The following is a 19,805-nucleotide window of genomic DNA, read 5'->3' as shown; positions in this document are numbered from 1 at the left end:
TTTCTGAACTATTAAAGATACATGCATGAAATTTAGAACACACATTCTTTAGGCTATTAGGAAACTTTTCTCTGTAACAGAATTTTGTTAATTGATTTCATTTTAAAAATACGTCCGTTTGTTTGCAAGAAAGGAAATCAGAAAATTGTTATTAAATTTTAATTGTTTATTTTACAAACGTAGGGACTAATATCAAAATTCTCTTACAGACAGTTTGTAGAACATGCGTCTTGAAATACATTGCAAAAAAACTGTTTGAATCTATCTTTAAAAACGGTTTAGATATATCTGTTTTAGTAGAATCCTGCATTGTTTTTTTTTTTTTTCAAATTTGGGACCCCAAATAATTTTTTTTTCAAAATAATTTTATTTGGTTGAGTTGCCACAGCTATGAGCTCTCCACATACAACAAATTAATATTTTACACCAAATAGAAAAAAAGTTAAAAAAAATACCATCCTCTACCCTTAAGGAGGGTTTCAGCACCATACCTTTAAGATTACGAAGTAAATATAAATCACTAGACAGTTTACTACAAATATGTTTTAATATGATGTTGCCAAGTTAATTGGGCATCTAGTCTAATTTCCAACATATTTAAAGAAGGATAATTTCCAAGATAATTAGGTGTTGTTGTCATTGTTGTTGTTTAGTCATCTGTCCGAGGACATGTCTGAACTTCACAAGTGATACCTAGAAGGCATTATTTATGAGGCAACTAGGCAAGGAGATAGTGGGATAGAATGGCCAGTTCCTTTCTCTCTCCATTGCATACATCGCCGATTAGCTACATATTACACTAGTCAGACTTCAGATGCATACAAACAATAATTGTTCTTTCTCTGATACATATCGTCAAGTAAGATTTACTGTCTGATAATAATAGATGTACATATCAGCCAGAACCTCAATCAGAGGATAAATTAAGTCTTAAGGTAAACATTAATGATTTAGTTTTGCTTCCCAGGAGGGGCTACTATCGTACAGGCGTACTCTTTGATGATTCTTCTCTAAGCATCTTATCTCAACTTAAAAAACTCAGAATAAAGAAGAAAACAAAATTTGCTTGACTTCTGATTATTTTATGTTGTTTGTAGTAAGACTAGTAGAAATGGTTTTGTGATAAATTGAGAAGTTTTGAAACATCTGCTTATGATTTAAAATATTGATATCATTTTGACAGTGTACACAGCACATGAAGGCATGTGCGTTGTTGTGTTTTTGTCTCCTATTGTTATAATATTATACAGTATAACCGAAATTTAAAAATATTATTTGCAAATAAGCACATGAAATAGGCACTAAAGAGCAAAACAGGTATTTCAGGGTACTATAAAATCTCTACCATCTTTCATGTTACATATTCTAAAATTGTTAAATTAATGGTTAATAAACAAAATAGGCAATAATCTTAAAATTCCAGATCCACTCGCGAGGCTACCTCATATTTAGACATACGAAAAATGTTGCCCACATTCTTAAGTTACTCGTACGTTTAGACTTATACTCCCGTCGCTCTTATATCCGTCGTCCAATCACGTTGCAGGTAGGCTACATTTAAACGTGTGAATCGTGTCATTCGCTGCTGATGACGTTATGCAGTACCTAAGGCTCGATAAATAATGAATATAATGGCCCACCATTTTGATTCTTTCGTTGGCGTTAAAAGAAAGCTGTTTGCTGCATTGTTAAACTTATCATATCGTAGCTCCTATGAGAATCGATTTGTTATCGTAGGAGTTGAAGACTAATAATGTTTAACGGTGGGCCAAATAGATTTCTCGGCTGGAAGTTTGGCAACGAAAGAACAAAAATGGCGAACGATACTACCTACCCAAACTTAATAGAGCCTTCACTTTCTAAGGGGTAAGCAAAGAGGAGGAGTCACGACGGAAATAACAGAGACGCGACTATAATAATTTATTTCACTACTCAGCCAAATCTCTGACTTTCTACACCTCCCTTCAATGGAATCACTGGAATCCATATTGGGGATGTACACTACGTTGGATCCTCAAACCGTTTCTATACCAAAGTATGAAGTATGGCCTGCCGTTATTCTTAAAATGGAATATTAAAGTGGAATTAATATTAATAACAACAGAAGAAGGAATCCGTTAACTTTCAGTTTACAATTCACAACTCTAAGTGAACCTTGTTTTATTTACCAGTCGCTTATGTGTTTATAGAACAAAACTTGCATTACTTGGAAGGAGGCCTACATATATTTTTGGAAATTTTTTGTAGAAGAATGTCACAAATATTTTATTATATTCTGGATACAACGTGGAGGATATTTTCGACACGCGACGAACAAATCACATATGCCGAAAATAAAACGAATTATGAATGAACCTAAAGTTACATTGAATAATTTCAATGAAAAATTGTTCCGGAGTCGGGTATCGATCTCGGGAGTCTTCGCTTAGCGCACGAATGCCCTAGCGCTTGAGCTACCCCAGGAACCATACACGACACCGTCGCAATTTTTCCTTTATATCCACACAACTCAAACGGGCTGACAAGAAGCCAGAACCCAAGTTTAAGTGCACACAAATTCTGTGTGACAATTTTTCCTTGAAATTATTCAGACCTGCTTCACAGGGAGCTACTACTTGAAAGCCAGATTTGCATAATATATTAATTACTGGAGATACGTTAACAGGATGCCACAGTAAGTCACACAATTTGTGTGCACTCAAAGTTGGGTTTTAGCGTCTTGTCAGCCCGTTTCAGAGTTGTGTGGATATAAAGGAAAAATTTCGACGGTGTTTTGTGTGTGCCTGTGGTAGCTCAGTCGGTAGAGCATTCGTGCGCTAAGCGAAGGGTCCCAGGATCGATACTCGACCCTGGAACAATTTTTCCTTTAAATTATTCAAACCTGCCTTACAGGGAGCTACCTACTACCTGAAAGCCATATCTGCTTAAAGTTACATTGTTAACATACGGTTATCCCACACAAATAATGACTTTGTGAATAGAAGGTACCAATCAGAGTAAAGAATGCATTTAGAATACGAGTGAAGAAAATCACACAACAATTTGTATCTTTACTACTTTAATTTATTATATTACTAGCCGTACCCGTACGCTCCGCTGCACCTGTTAGAAATAAATATAAAGTAATTACATAATTAAAATAGGACGTTTGATCCAGGGAACATTCGTGTTTGATAGAAGGATAAATCGTTTAATATGCCACTTAATTTAAATTGTATTTAAATAATTAAAATGCGATCATTTTGATCCAGAGAGCAATCATTTGGTGCAATGTCAATTCCTTTAACATGTTTCTTAATTGTTATTACATGCAACCATAGTTTAATGAAGATTGACATATCATTTAGTTTTAATAATTATAATAATAATTATAATAATAATAATTTTGTAGTTAGTATAATTAGCTTCAGATATTACTTCATACAAGCACAGAAATATTCTCTTAGGCTATGTTTAATAGCTTTCGATTTTGTTGTCCAAGGACCCTTACAGACGAAGTCATTTGTCTTTATTTCAGTACAGCGCCTTAGATGGCGTTGTTATTGTAATTTTAAAACTCATTTATCTCATTAAATATCAGTCCTATCAAAATTTTGCGTAGGATAAAACTTATCGCAAATTATTTTCAAAGAAACTTTTGTTATGTAATATTTTTCAGCAAAATCAATAATAAGCGAGATGTTTCGATTAATTTAATTCAGGCCCCCTTATAACCCCCATTTTAAATAAAGTATTTTGAATGAAATATAACCTAAAATCCAAGTTACAACTAACTTAATTTATATTCCAATTTTCATATGAATCGGTTCAGCTATTATCGCGTGAAAAGGGAACAAACATACAGACAGACAGACAGACAGAAGGACAGACATACAAACAAAAATTTCAAAAAAGCGATTTTCGGTTTCAGGGTGGTTAATTATATATGTTAGGACCAATTATTTTTGGAAAATCGAAAATTAGCAGAAAAATTTCGGCTACAGATTTATTATTAGTATAGATTAAAATTGTAGCATATAGTTTATCAACCTGTTGTATCCTATAGGATACATTGTCAATTTAAGGGTTAAAATGTAACTTTAAATAATTTTGTTTTTCTATTAAATATCCTTGGATATTTATCGTTCTATTATAAAATATTGTATACAAATTGAGTCACGACTTTTTTTAGTTGGTTATTTAACGACGCTGTATCAACTACTAGGTCATTCAGCATCGTTGGGATTAGTGATAGCGAGATGAGTCCGAGGATTGGCCATAGATTTTCTGACATTTGTCTTACGGTTGAGTAAAACCTCAGTAAAAACCCGATCAGGTAATCAGCGCAGATAGCAGAGCGCAGGTCCGGATCAGCAGGTAAGCGTCTCTGCTGACTGAGCTATGTCGGTGGCTGCAACGATCTTACGATTACACTTTAAATAAAGTACTTGATATAATAATACAAACCTGGCTCAAACCCCAGCCGATGGCGACAGCTTTTGTACCAGGTTTTATCCTTCGATGGAACCTCGGCAATACAACTGGATGGATTGCCGCGTTGAATTCAAAGGACTCCGTAACCTACAGAAAAATAGATGGCCAAGCTGTTACAACAATACAGCAAATAATATGGAGTACCATTTAATGTTATAGTTACACATTGTCGCAATGTTTGATTTCAATATATTTCCTGAAACATCTCTCTAAACTACAGATGTTACTCACTGTCGACATTCATCATTGGATAGATACTGTAGACCAGTGGTTCCCAAATTTTCTGAAGGTGTAACCCACTTTTGGGCCAGAGTTTCTTTTGCGACCCTTCCCACCCTACTGTACCGGCACTTAACCCTGTTCAAAAATTACAGATCATTGTAAAATCGGAAATAAAACCATTTGATACCACCAAAAGAACGACAAAAATAGAAGTATATGGTGTAATAATGACACGAAATACAGTATTAAGTGAACATCGTTAGTACTCGAACTATTACCATCTTGGCGCTGCGGTATTAGTTCAATATAAAGTGGTAAATTCCACCAATGGAAGTGCGTTGTAAAGTCGTACTTTGGGCAACATTTCTGAAGAAATGTGTTCGTTATAAGAAAATCTTCTTTATCACACGAAAGTACTTCGGCTTTCGTGGAGTAACGCTTTGAAAAAAATGTTTAAGTTAAGAACAGAACATTTTTATGTGCTTGTGCATGCAAGACGAGAAACTGGTTTATGCAAATCTATTTTCCAATTTTCTTTGTCTTCTCAGACGGGCTCTCCTTGCTGATATTTTCGAACACTTAAATTCTTTGAATAGTAGTTTGCAAGTTCAAGATAATATAGTAAGACCCAGAGCACAGGCGGAGTTATGGGGACACTGCCCCCCCCCCCAAACTTTCTGAACTCTTTTTTTTCTATTAACGTTAGAAAATATTGAATTCGAAAGATATATTTTGCTTTTGTTTATGATTACTCTAAGTTTCTGAGCTTAAAATTATGAATTAATTTCTTCAGATCATGTGTCTGGACTATAATATTTTAAATTTCTGAATGTATAAGAATTTCTATATCTCATTTGAGGAATGAAAGCATTATAATATTTCTTTTGTAACAGCCTGTACTCATGTGTTAGAAGTCCTACAGGTGTTCAGGCCGCCACTTCAAGTTGATTCATTCCAGTGTATTAACGAACTCGCGGAAAATTTAGCTACGTATGATAGAGAAATATTGAGTTTGCGTTTGACGGCAAGCAAGTAATTTTAAACAACAGCTTTTTTAGTATTTTCCGAAAAAATCTCAAAGCAATTACGACAGTGACAGATGGATAGTGAATCCGTTTTCAGGCAGTTTCATTCAACTGGTTGAAATTCCAGAAAAAATCTCATTGAAATATGTGCCTGCTGTTGGAATGTTTTCTGAACTTTGTAGATCAGTTGTGGGTCAAATGAATGCAAGAATATCTCAAGCTTGCAAAAGTACGTCGTTTTTAAATTTTATGAAATACTCAATGTATACTCTGCTGCTTTTAATCATGTGCCCCACCGGCTAAAAACTGGTTGAGGTGGCAGAGGAATATCTGGGAGCTCTTCTCTGGAAGTCTATATCCTTAACAGTGCCTTAACGAAAACTTTCTTTACTGTAGAGATTAATTTATTCACCTTAGGAAATTCTACTCTTATTGTTCTGCTGCTCGCTTTATACCATGGACAAGACACGAAAAATGACAAATGTCTCAATTGCAGTGGGGAATAAAATGTTGGCAAGTAGCGCAACAATTGCTGTATCCGTTTCAATAAATCTTTTCGTGCATTTGTGCTTTTTTCTGTTAACGGCTCTAGGGAAAATCACTTTCTGAACGCCCTCGTAATTGCGGTCGAGTGGTCAAAATATGTATACGCACTTCTTTCGACATTATTAAAATGGCGATAGAAAAACTTTACTTGTCAGCTAAAAGAAAAAAAAAAAGACTAGCATGTTGAATTTCAAAATACTTAGCGCATTTAAATTTCTAAACTGTTGGTTGCTCCCATTATTGTCAGTAAGGCTATCTAGATTCAAACAGTCAATAATAAAAGCGCTCCTCCACCCAGAGACAGAGAGAGAGAGAGAGAGAGAGAGAGAGAGAAATAGAAAAAGAGGAAAGTCATTGTATTATCTTTACAACGTAGAACTTGGAAGTTTTTTAGCTATCACTTCACAAAGAAGGAAAAAAATTAAAATTTCGCTAACTGGTTTGGAAAAGCCACAAATAGATAAAAACGTCAAACTATTTTAGGCATTTTCAAATTGAGTTTTCTTGAGCATAAATGTTCATGAAACATGTAAATACTAAGTGCGAAAGCTATATGTTATCAAGAAAAAAAAAAAACGTTTTTTTTCCTAAGGATCCGCAGATTAGTCATCATTCATCCTTAAAATATGTTGTCTCCATCCTTTTGTTCCTTCCTTTGTTTTATTACATCCTGTATTCCACACTTGACCCCAATCTCTTCATTTGTCTTTCTGTGACAACCTGTGATGCTACGTAGTTTTCGCTTGTTGTTCAATTTATTCTGTCGTGTTACTGTGGCGTATGTTACAGAGGTTTTATATATTCTCAATAGACTGTGTCGGAACTATTTCGCATTATCTGTAATGAGGCGATATTAGCGATCCTAGTGGTTACCAACTATCTATGGATGCATATTTACTACGTATTGAGCTTCGTGACTGTATTTATACTAGACTGTGGTATTAGCAAAAGTTAGTTTAAAATTAGGAAAATTTTAGACGATAGGAAGTACTTCAATGTGAGTAAACCATAAAAGTGGTGAGGTGTTCATTAGATAGAAGGGAAAATTTTAAGGGGAAAGATTAGAGAGCAAATTGAGGGTATATGTTAAAGTAATACGAGTAGTAAAGGTAAAATAAGATGACTCCACACGTCGATTAAAGTTTGTGTGTGTTATTGTAATTAGAAGGTGATGGGGAGCACGAATATAGAGATGTTGTGGCGACCCATTACTAAATAAGAGCTGTAGAAATAAATATATCATATCATATATCATATCATATCATATCATATCATATCATATCATATCATATCATATCATATCATATCATATCATATCATATCATATCATATCATATCATATCATATATTATATCATATATCATATCATATCATTATCATAATTATCATTTCATATATCATTGTCATATCATATCATATATATCATATCATATCATATCATATCATATATCATATATCATGTCATATATCATATCATATCATATCATATCATATCATATCATATCATATCATATCATATCATATCATATATCATATCATATCATATCATATCATATCATATATCATATCATATCATATATCATATCATATCATATCATATCATATCATATCATATCATATCATATCATATCATATATCATATCATATATCATATATCATATATCATATATCATATATCATATATCATATCATATCATATCATATCATATCATATCATATCATATCATATCATATCATATCATATCATATCATATCATATCATATCATATCATATCATATCATATCATATCATATCATATCATATAAACATACATACGACGTACGACTTTCTTTGGTATCAGACTGTATGCAATGTCCTCTATTAGATATAAATTAATTATTAAGCGCAACAATATCAACACTCCAATTACAATTTCCATAATCTTGAATGAATTGTAATTGTAAATGATGTGTTTAAAAAAAAGTGAAATTAACTAGGTTACAATCACATTTATACTAAGAGAGGATAACAAAGAACGTTGACGCGTTGTAGGAACATCCTATCAAACAGATATACTGTAAAGCACACCCAACCCGTCCTTCCTATCGTATAAACTCAACGGTGGGAAGTTTTATTCTTTATAGAAAACAGAGTATAGCTATAACTGAAGGTTTTTACTTAAAAGGCGGAATTTAATTAAGTAAATTGTAACCTGTAGGCCTACACAGATTTTCGTGTTAATCAGTCTCCATACTGCAGTAGTTTATTAGCTATTACATTATATTTATTGTAATACATTATATTACTTATTAAGTAATTTATTAGTAGAAGCGTTTGACTGCTGATACGGAATTGCAACCGTCGTGAGTTCGATTGGGCTGATTACCTGTTTCTTTTTCGAGATAAAAGTAGCAAATTCTACTCAAACCAATAGGAATGTAACAAAAATATTAATTGACTTATAAATAACATAATTGATTACGTACAATAAAATTATTAAAATTACATTATTAAAATTTAATGGTTTGACATAAATTATCTTTCTATCCACGAAAATAAGACCATAATTATTCCATTCTCATCATCAGAAAAATGTAACAAACCTTCTACATCTATATTAAGTATTAAATTCCATAATTCTGATTTTTGTCTTACACAGTGTAAATATCCGATTATTAAAGAGTCCTCTGAAGTTAAGTATTTAGGCATAATTTTTCGATAATCATTTAAAATTTAACCAACACATTAATTACCTTTGTAATAAATTACGTAAAATAGTATATTATTTTGTTTTATTGAGGAATTACTTATCAATAAGTTATTTACGTACAATATATTTAACTTTATTTCAATCGGTAATTATGTATGGAGTTATATGATGGGGTAGCTAATTTAAATCCAATTTTAATCCACTTTATTTATTACAGAAGAAAATAATTAAAATATGTCTTCATAAACCTATTGATTTTCCATCCCAAAATTTGTTTCTAGACTTTAATGTACTTAACGTAAGGCAAATTTATTATATTGTATTAATAAAATTCATACATAAAAATCGAAATAATTTTGAATTGTATTCTCATAGTTATGAAACAAAAGGTATGAATTCTTTAAGATTGTTTGAACCAAAATGGAACACTGTTACAGTATTTAATCATAGTAGTAATTTAGGCCCAAGAATATATAACAAATTTATATTGAAATATCCTAATCTTGTCAATTGTAATAGTATTAAATTAAAAAAGTTATGTATGGATTTTATAAAAATTGAAAAATTATAAATTTAAATTTATATACTATAATTGCACAGTAGACATAAGACAAATTGTATTGTATAATTATTAATTTCAATTCAGGAATCCGCCCCTGAGCACGAGTTCTACTCTTTCAGAGGCGAGCTAAAGTTTGTATATATTATATTTTATGTTACAATTATTAGCAAAATAATAAATAAATAAATAAAAAATAAAAAAATAAAAAATAAGTAAATAAATAAATAAATAAATAAATAAATAAATAAATAAATAAATAAATAAATAAATAAAATATTAGTTGACATATTTGAAAAATAGTGTGAAAGGGTTAAACTCTGTCTTGAAAAGCAAGGCAATTACTTCCAGCAATTCACTGTGATGAACAATTTTACCAATAATGAAATTTTTAATTCAATTATTCATAAGTCCAATATTAATTATGTCTAATTGAAATAATTCAGAGATTGGTCAAAGCAGAGTACAATGTTTTCCAAACTGGAAACCAACTTAACCGCTATTTCCAGTGTCACATACTCTGGCGGCTTGACTATGAAATGAATCTAAACTCACATCCATGATCCCGATGTCGTATGTAGGGTCTCCCTTGGTTTCATAGCGGCGATGCATCTTCATGTTGCCTACATATCTTTCAATAACGTTTGTGGCATGCCAATAGTAGAATCCAGCCCTCACGAGCCATTGGTCATACGTTCTTGAAAATAGAAAGCACACGAATGAACGATTCTTTAAATTTAAGAGGATCGGACAATGTGGGGTATTGTAAGTTCCCCTAAGGGTTTACAATTTCGTCAATATAATTCGCCTAAAATGAAACAGGTAAATTGTTGGACACATGTAAACTCTCATAATTAGACTTCGTTGAATTGCCACACGCAGCATGCAATCAGGTATCCGATGTACGGTAGTATAGAGGAGGTGAGCGACCTCCAGGTCTCGTAGTAGCAGCAGTTCATGTTAAGAGTTGCGACCTGTCCAAATAGATAGAGCAGCTACAGCTAATGTATACCTATGTAAGCACTTGTTTTTGCATTACTATGTTTGGAATAGTCAAAGTTTAACATTTGTTCAGTGGAGACAAGAATTCAATCAAACATACTACAATGAGGGTGTTGCTGTTCCAAACAATTGCTCCTGGAATACCCTTACCCCCGCAGCCAGTCTTGACCCGTTGCGGAATGTGGTTGGATGCTGTTAATTATTATGCAGAACATTACGGAAAAATAATGGAAGTAATTCATGAATTGGATAGTACAGACAGTTCCGCTGTTGCAGCTGTAAAATCGTTGCTTTCTGATTAAATTTTAAGTGTTATATCTCATTATAAAATAATTGTGTATTTACATGTTTAGACATTTCCTACTTCAATGATCATTCATTATATTTCTTGAATGCAAGATACAGGTTTTATTGTAACCATAGTATACTGCTCAGTGTTTACATAGAGGCATACTCCTTCCGTTCCACTCCCCCTTCTCATACAGTCTATACCGCGTGCACAGTAAACCTTGCGAATCTCGTGGCAATTCCACGAATTCTACTCAAGTCTAGAACAGCCGTGGCGAGAATACGAACGTGCGGCGAGCCACTGTGTAAGCTGCAACGTGCATAGCACCTTTGGGGGGAGGCGGACACCCGAAGGGGAAGTGAAGCAGCTGTCTGACTTATTAACGGTTTTTAATTTTCCTTAAGTCAAACACTTCAAAATAATTTTATATAGTACAAGGTTACAAACTAACGTTTAGTACGTGTAACGAAGAAAGAAATGAATAAGAAAACATAGGACACAATATCACAACCTAAAATTAATTGTCTTCAGAATGTCTCTGCGACAGTTTCAAAATCAGGAATTATGTCACTACCAGTCGTAGTTGATCACGGAGGTATTTGTCTGTCAGTCATGATCTAAATTTAGTTTTTACTATTTTCATTCTTGAAAATAATTTTTCACAAACGTAGCTAAGTTGTAGCGAACGTGGCTTCAAAAGAGCAAGCGAAAGAACGAAGATTCGGATATTTATTTTTTTGGCAAAGATTTGAAAAGTTCAACATTTGTGAAGTTCTTACATCTAACTTCATTTAACATCACATTGTAAATCTGTGAGTTTAAATTAAAGATCTAACCACATTATTCGTACATCTGCTGAAAAGGAATCGACGTACAGAGATGATGATGATGATGATGATGATGAGGATAATGATAATGATAACAACACTTAACCTTTTAATGTTTCATCAGTAACATGTAGTAACTTATAATGCCGTTTTATGTTATACAACCGTTTTCCTAGTAATACTTTGAACAAATCATACATTTAATATTCTCATCATATTGTCAGCAAAAAAATGCGTCCTCCCATCCTACTTGAAACTTTCGCGTTTATAGAGGTACATGGTTTCGAGAGAGACATCGCGACGATACGCCACTCGCAGGTCAGAGACAAATATAAATGGAACGGAGTTTGACTCCAGTGAGAGAGAGGGTGGGGGTTAGGGAAGGTAGGAATAAAAGGAAATGCACAGCTATCATTGCGAACCATAATGTGCTCGTGAGTCGCATTTTCGCCACGGCTGGTCTAGAACCATTTCACATTACCCAGAGGACACGACGAAGCGTTTCAGACTGTCCTCCAAAAAATATTTCAATTTTCTTTTCGTCATTGATTTAATGTTATAATGGTAGACAGCCTTCACGAAATCTGGCAGTGACAATTGATCATTGTTATATTTTTCTATTAGTACGTTATTTTGTTATAGTTTTCTGGATCCTACGTCTTGAAATTTGTGGAATCTTAACAGTCTGTAAATTTGCATAAACCCCAGTGTAATATTTCGCTTTGTGAATGCACTCATTTCGCGCAGTCTTGCTTCGCTTCACTTGAGGATTGTTAATTGCTTTACGTTTTGCGCTTCAATTACGTGTTTAGGTTGCAAGATTCGATTACTGTATGGTTCACAATTATGACCCTCATTACCTGAAACCAAATTCTTTCCAGTACTTCAAACGAATTGATAACAAATTAAGTTGGAATTATCAAATAAAACACATTTGTGCGAGATCGTGCGTATTTGCTTGGTTTCCGCACAAAACAATCCCCGGAAAGTCTAAAATTCCAAATTCAGTATTCCCAACCGAACACACATAACAATTTCCCTCTTCTTACCGCTTAAGCGCGACATTCATTTTACTGCTTTAGGCTTTTAACATATTATTTTTAGAGACGTTCAATATAGCAATAATTATAAATTGGAAACTTACCACTGCAATTTCACATAAAATGCATTGTTAATTATTGTTTCTAAATATTTGCAAAATTTAAGTAAACTCTACAACTTCACTATAGTAATATGCGTTACAAGAGCGGTATGTTGATGTTTTCATGTTCGATGAAAAGATTGAAAAAGCGAAACGTATTTGATCTTATTTAATTTCCGAGAACATGAAAACAAACATACCGCTTGTGTATCGTACATTCTTTTGTGCGAAGATCGTTTATTACATACCTGAAAGACGAAATTCTAATTAGTTGCAATGAAATCTCCATCTTGGTTTCTGTTCAATGACGGCAACTTTTAAAAACTAAAATATCTATCTTCAACATTGTTGCTACAAAATGTTTTCTGTGTTTACTATATTCCAGCAGGCCGTGATATACGTCTGTCTTTTTTTCCCCCAATCTATAAATGCGAACTTAAAACAAACGGTAAGATTATGTAATGATTTATTTTTCATTTTAATATTTTAACAATATTATTTATATAACATATTGCAGTAATAACATCGGCATTTGGAATCTTGTTGATTTTTTCACGGCTTCCTTAATGTTAATTGCATTACAAATGCAGAAACTTTTGTGGTGTTGTAGAGTATACTTAATTTTTGCAAATATTTAAAAACAATAATTAACAGTGCAATTTAGGTGAAATTGCAGTGGTAAGTTTCCAATTTATAATTATTACTATGTTAAACGTCTCTAAAAATAATATGTTAAAAGCCTAAAGCAGTAAAATGAATATGGCGCTTAAGCGGTAAGAAGAGGGAAATTGTTATGTGTGTTACGTTGGGAATACTGAATGTGGTATTTCACACTTACCGCGTATTGGTTTTGTGCGGAAAGCAAGCAAATAGGCACGATCTCGCACAAAAGTTACTGCATTCGTGATGCAAGCAACATTAAGGAAGCCGTGAAAAAATCAACAAGAGTCCAGACTCATCATGGACTGGGGGAAAAAAAGACAGACGTATATGACGGCCTGCTGGAGTATAGTAAACACAGAAAACATTTTAAAGCAACAATGTTGAAGATAGATATTTTTGTTTAGCAAATTTGCCGTTATTGAACAGAAACCAAGATGGAGCTTTCATTGCAACTAATTAGAAATTCCTCTTTCAGGTATGTAATAAACGATCTTCGCACAAAATAATGTACGATACACGAGCGGTATATTTTCTTTGATTTCTCGGAAATTAAAAAAGCTCAACTACGTTTCGCTTTTTCAAACTTTTCCTCGAACATGAAAACTTCAACATACCGCACTTGTAACGCATATTACTATTTAAGAAGATTCTGCTCGTCTATTCACTCGTTAAGGTGATTGAAGCATTTCTTCCCCGCGTCACTGATACAAACATTAGTACAAACATTCGGAATGCTACACTTTGACTATTGTGACGTGATGCAACAAATAAGCACCGAACTCTCCAAAATATTATAACAAGTTTATAATACGTGTAAAAGATATGTTTGCAATGCACGATGATACGATCATATTTCACCATTTCTCGAATCACTATCTTGGCACCAGTTCAGCGATCGCAGAACTTTACACTATCTTTCTCTTCTATTTCAAATTGTGCACTCCTCAACCCCAAGTTGTCTGTCGTCTTCGTCTTGTGTATTTATGCTCCAATCATAACCTAAATACTCGATCTCAAACCATCGGTACATTGAGTATACCTCATCATAACACTTCCCGATACTCTTCATCAATCATTGTTTCAATTTCTCGTCATTGGAACTCCCTACCTCATACTGTATCTTAAGGGACTGTCAGACATTGACTACTTTTAAAAGCTGATTGTCAAATAGACTACTTACACTGAGAGCTATCCTAAACTGTAACATTGCAGTATATGGTTTCATTTTATATACAGGGACGTCATTTTATTTTTACTAACATTTCTGATAATAACCTGGCTATACCTTTGGCTTAAAGGTTGTGAACCGGAAACACCGTTTGATACCCCCTTCCACTGTAGTTTTATTTATTTTATTTTATTGGGTTATTTTACGACGCTGTATCAACATCTAGGTTATTTAGCGTCTGAATGAAATGAAGGTGATAATGCCGGTGAAATGAGTCCGGGGTCTAGCACCGAAAGTTATCCAGCATTTGCTCGTATTGGGTTGAGGGAAAACCCCGGAAAAAACCTCAACCACGTAACTTGCCCCGACCGGGATTCGAACCCGGGCCACCTGGTTTCGCGGCCAGACGCGCTGACCGTTACTCCACAGGTGTGGACTGCACTGTAGTTCGATGATACTGGCGTAAGATACAAACAAATCACTTTACTAGGTATAGGAGGGATGAAAAGTAGTTTATCCATTTACGTAAAGTAGGAAATATCGCGATTTTGAGTTTGATAATTTTCATTAGGTTTTTCTTTTATCAAAATACAGTAAAATATTAACAATAAGTGTTTTTACTCTCGAACTGAGCTGTCCGTTCGGACGTATTCATTATGCAGTGCATATTATACTGTCTATAGCACATTAGCGTACAATATAGAGAATGAAGTTAAATTGAAAAAATAATCATAATATGGATATTTAAACACATATTTGAAAATGATAGCCGTTCATTTATATACAGGTTCAGTTCTTTTTTGCATATTATCGCACTACAGTATATACTATTGTACGTAACTCCAATTACCAGTTTCGTCTTTCGTACTACTAACTCATGCTGAAATAATTGTGTACCTACTCTATAAAAGAGTACATTACGTACTGTAAATTCAATCTTCACTTCTGCCCGATCCGAAAAGATAAAATTACTCAGACATGCTATCTACTGTCCGTTCAAGTGGTTTTGTCGAGGGTCGTAGAAAGGAGGGAAATCACGTGACAGTTACTTAACGAGGCCTTTTTATTGAAGTTATTTTAAACAGTTGTATAATATTACGTAGACGTCCAAATCCTAATAGAAATTAATGTTTTCAGAAAAGAGCTAAGACAGCCCAGCCACAAATGGACGGGCAGAAGTGGGTGGGGGAATCCGGGATGCGATATAGGCAAACGGACGACATTACCTGTACGAGAATATGATTCAATATTGAAAGCGAACATATTTCTGGAACGTATTATACTCACTAACTCAGTACTGTTTGTGTTTACTAAGACCGTAAGGCGACTTTGACTGTATGCGCTTGGTTCTGTGTGGAGAACGGTTGGAAGTTCACTAGTAGAGGGGGTGGGAGTGAAGTACATTAAAAAACTGAGGTACAATAAAAATTGAAGTAAAAATAAAATGATGTCCCTGTATAAATTTTCTCTATTATTTTGGTAACTAGCCGTACCCGTGCGTTTCGCTGCACCTGTTAGAAATATAAAGTAATTACATAATTAAATTAGGACGTTTGATCCAGGGAACATTCGTGTTTGATAGAAGGATAAATCGTTTAATATGTTACTTAATTTAAACATTCAACCATAGTTTAATGAAGATTAACATATCATTTAGTTTTAATGTGTATACTTTATATTACTTGCTATATGTTTCAGAAGTTACTGTAATATCATTGTAGAATTGTGTCCATCTAAAGAAACTACACTTTCCAATGGTGAAATAATAATTAAACAATTAATTAGCTTCCGATATTACTTCATACAAACACAGAAACATTCTCTGTAGGCTATGTTTAATAGCTTCCGATTGTTGTTGTCCATGGCCCCTTATAGACGAAGTCATTTTTATTTCAGTACAGCGCCTTATATGGCGTTGTTATTGTAATTTTAAAACTCATTTATCTCATTAAATATCAGTCCTACAAAAATTTTTGTGTAGAATAAAACTTATCGGAAATTATTTTTAAAGAAACTTTTGTTTTGTAATATTTTTCATGAAAATCAATAACAAGCGAGATATTTCGAGTTATTTAATTCAAGCCCCATTATAACCCCCCTTTTAAATAACGTATTTTGAATGCCATATAGCCTAACTTAATTTATATTCCAATTTTCATATAAATCGGTTCAGCCATTATCGCGTGAAAAGGTAACAAACATCCAAACAGACAGACAGACAGACAGACATACAAACAAAAATTTCAAAAAAAGCGATTTTCGGTTTCAGGATGGTTAATTATACATGTTAAAACCAATTATTTTTGGAAAATCGAAAATTACCAGAAAAGTTTTGGCTACAGATTTGTTATTTTTATAGATTACTTCGGTTCATATTGTTGCAATATTGTTTGGGATTTAGAATTGCATGTAGGGCTAACTAAACTTGCTTTAATTTTGATATTATTATTATTATTATTATTATTATTATTGTTATTATTATTATTGTTATTATGTTTTCCACATATATTTTTGTTCTTATACTTATTGATTTAATTCTGGTAGTATAAATAAATAAATAAATAAATAAATAAATAAATAAATAAATAAATAAGTTAATTAATTTTGAAAATATGCAGGACATTTTTCCTGACACACTACCACGTTTCTTCACCAGTCTTCAGAGCAACATTGAAAGTTAAACTTATAATTTCTTAATTCGATCGCTATCGAGCACGTTTGCTGACCGTTAAACGTATTTCACTAGGTTACCTCATTCATTCATTTTATTGACAGTTGACATTGCACTGAACACACTAACATGAAGTTTATGAAAGTCTGTTTTCAATCTACTTTAATTATTTAATCCGTGGCGCTACAGCCCGTGAAGGGCCTAGACCGACCAGCCGGCTGCTGGCCTCACGCCCACATGTCGAAGCAGAGGTGGACGATCATCCAACCAGAATGGAGGTATCGTGTGGTTAGCACGATGATCCCCCCAGCCGTTATAGCTGGCATTCGCAACCGGATTTCGCTACCTATCGTAACTCCCCAAGTGCATCACGATGCTGGGTGGGCACCGGTCCCATACACTGGCCGAAATTTCATGAGAAAATTTCTTCCCCCATGAGGACTCGAACCAGCGCGCATTCCGTAACACGAGTCCTAGGCGCGACGCCACGGCGCGGGACTCAATCTACTTTAGGCATGTGAAAAAAGCGGGCAAAGTTACGAATTGTTGTCTGTCAGATTGCACATTCCGAGTGCTGTGGTTAGAGTAAGCGTAAGAGAAATGGACAGTCAGGGGTGTACGTTGTGCAGGGAAATTTTCACTAGATCAGTGTAAAGTTAATAATAGGCTATAGTACATAGACGTACTTGGGTATGCGCTACAAAAATTCCCGGTATACACACAAATGGTAGAAATCACTTACGTGTCGTTAATACAGTGAGCTGCCGTGAGCACCTTATACTGGTTGATAATCGAGCCTGAACACGTGAAATCTCTATCTAATAAAAGAGCCACCTGGAACAGTAAAACAAAAACATGCGTTACCAGTAAGAAAATGACACATACTTCGTCTTTGTATGTCGTGCACGTTTCGAAACAATTTTATTGGTTTTTAATTCTGCGAATAATACCACAATTAAATCGGTGAGGTCAAAAGAAAAACATTTCATTTTTGGTCATTTAAAACTGAGATAGCTGCATCTTTTGGTATAAAGAAAGCAAGTGTAGTAAATTATGCTTACCACAAATGGGAACTCAATCTGCGTGGCGTTCCTTCCACCAATTATTCTCGGTTGTAAAGGATTTTGTGTTTCTTCTGCTAAGCTGAAATCTGTAAGTACATTCCAGACAACGAGAAATGCTGTAAGCGTGTAATATCTATTTTGTGCGAGAACGTCCGTATTTGCTTGCTTTCCGCACAAAACCAATACGCGGTAAGTGAGAAATACCACATTCAGTATTCCCAACGTAACACACATAACAATTTCCCTCTTCTTACCGCTTAAGCGCCATATTCATTTTACTGCTTTAGGCTTTTAACATATTATTTTTAGAGATGTTTAACATAGTAATAATTATAAATTGGAAACTTACCACTGCAATTTCACCTAAATTGCACTGTTAATTATTGTTTTTAAATATTTGCAAAAATTAAGTAAACTCTACAACACCACAAAAGTTACTGCATTTGTAATGCAAGTAACATTAAGGAAGCCGTGAAAAAATTAACAAGATTCCAGATGGCGATGTTATTACTGCAATATGCTATATAAATAATATTGTTAAAATATTAAAATGAAAAATAAATCATTACATAACCTTACCGTTTGTTTTAAGTTCGCATTTATAGACTGGGGGAGTATAGTAAACACAGAAAACATTTTATTGGAACAATGTTGAAGATAGATATATTTGTTTTCCAAAGTTGCCGTCATTGAACAGAACCCAAGATGGAGATTTCATTGCAACTAATTAGAAATTCCTCTTTCAGGTATGTAGTAAACGATCTTCGCACAAAATAATGTACGATACACGAGCGGTATGTTCAATATACCGCTCTTGTAACGCATATTACTAATACAAGAGGTCAGACAATATTAATGGAAAAGTAAACACGTGGAATGGAATTTCGGGAGGGAGGCACTATGGCCCAGCACTGTGACCTGTTATGATCTATTGCGCTAACCCTCAAGCTAGGCGCATCCCCAAACCCAGACCGGCTGACTACACTAAGGTTCGCTGTGTACCCAGGTTTCGAGTAGGTATCCCCTCGTCCCTAGACCATCCCACTCCTTGCGTCGCAGCCGGCGCGGGCGATCGAAAACGCTATGGAATGATGACGAAATGGGGAAATGGTGACGCGTAAAATGGGAAAAACGGGAGACCCCGAGAAAAACCTCAACTGCGACCTCGTCCGTCACAAGTGTCACTGCGGACCTGACCGGGACTCGAATCCGAGTCGTCTTCGTGACAGACAGGAGGTCTGACCACTCAGCCACCCCAGGGGTAAGTAAACACAGGAGTACGGCAGCCTGCAAGTGCACAGGTCAGAGGTGACCAAAACTCGAACCGCAGTGATTACACGCGAGAGGGAAGTAAAGGGACGGGGGAGAGGTACTTGGCATGAAAACTACAACCAGTGGTGGTTCGGGCACTAGCATTGAGTTCTTTACGAAGCCTCTCATAAAAAAACAAGCTTTGCTGTATCAG

The 19,805-nt window shown here is 34.3% G+C and overlaps 2 protein-coding genes across 4 annotated transcripts in view; one reads left to right on the top strand and one right to left on the bottom strand.

The window, feature by feature from the left end:
• BBS9 (Bardet-Biedl syndrome 9) overlaps nt 1-19,805 on the top strand; it is a 399,441-nt gene that overhangs the window by 49,279 nt on the left and 330,357 nt on the right. The window lies entirely within an intron of this gene.
• Nucleotides 1-19,805, bottom strand: part of LOC138693063 (chymotrypsin-1-like) — a 58,650-nt gene that overhangs the window by 6,394 nt on the left and 32,451 nt on the right. The window contains exons 3-5 of the mRNA XM_069816632.1: nt 18,019-18,110; nt 10,071-10,212; nt 4,447-4,560 (exon numbers count right to left, since the gene is read on the bottom strand). Of these exons, the coding sequence (XP_069672733.1) occupies nt 4,447-4,560; nt 10,071-10,212; nt 18,019-18,110 (348 nt within the window). The remainder of the gene's footprint in view (nt 1-4,446; nt 4,561-10,070; nt 10,213-18,018; nt 18,111-19,805) is intronic.

Source organism: Periplaneta americana, chromosome 17 (assembly GCF_040183065.1).
Source record: "Periplaneta americana isolate PAMFEO1 chromosome 17, P.americana_PAMFEO1_priV1, whole genome shotgun sequence".
Lineage (NCBI taxonomy): Eukaryota > Metazoa > Arthropoda > Insecta > Blattodea > Blattidae > Periplaneta > Periplaneta americana.
The sequence above is the reverse complement of the archived record's forward strand: the minus strand, read 5'-3'. Positions and strand labels throughout refer to the sequence as shown.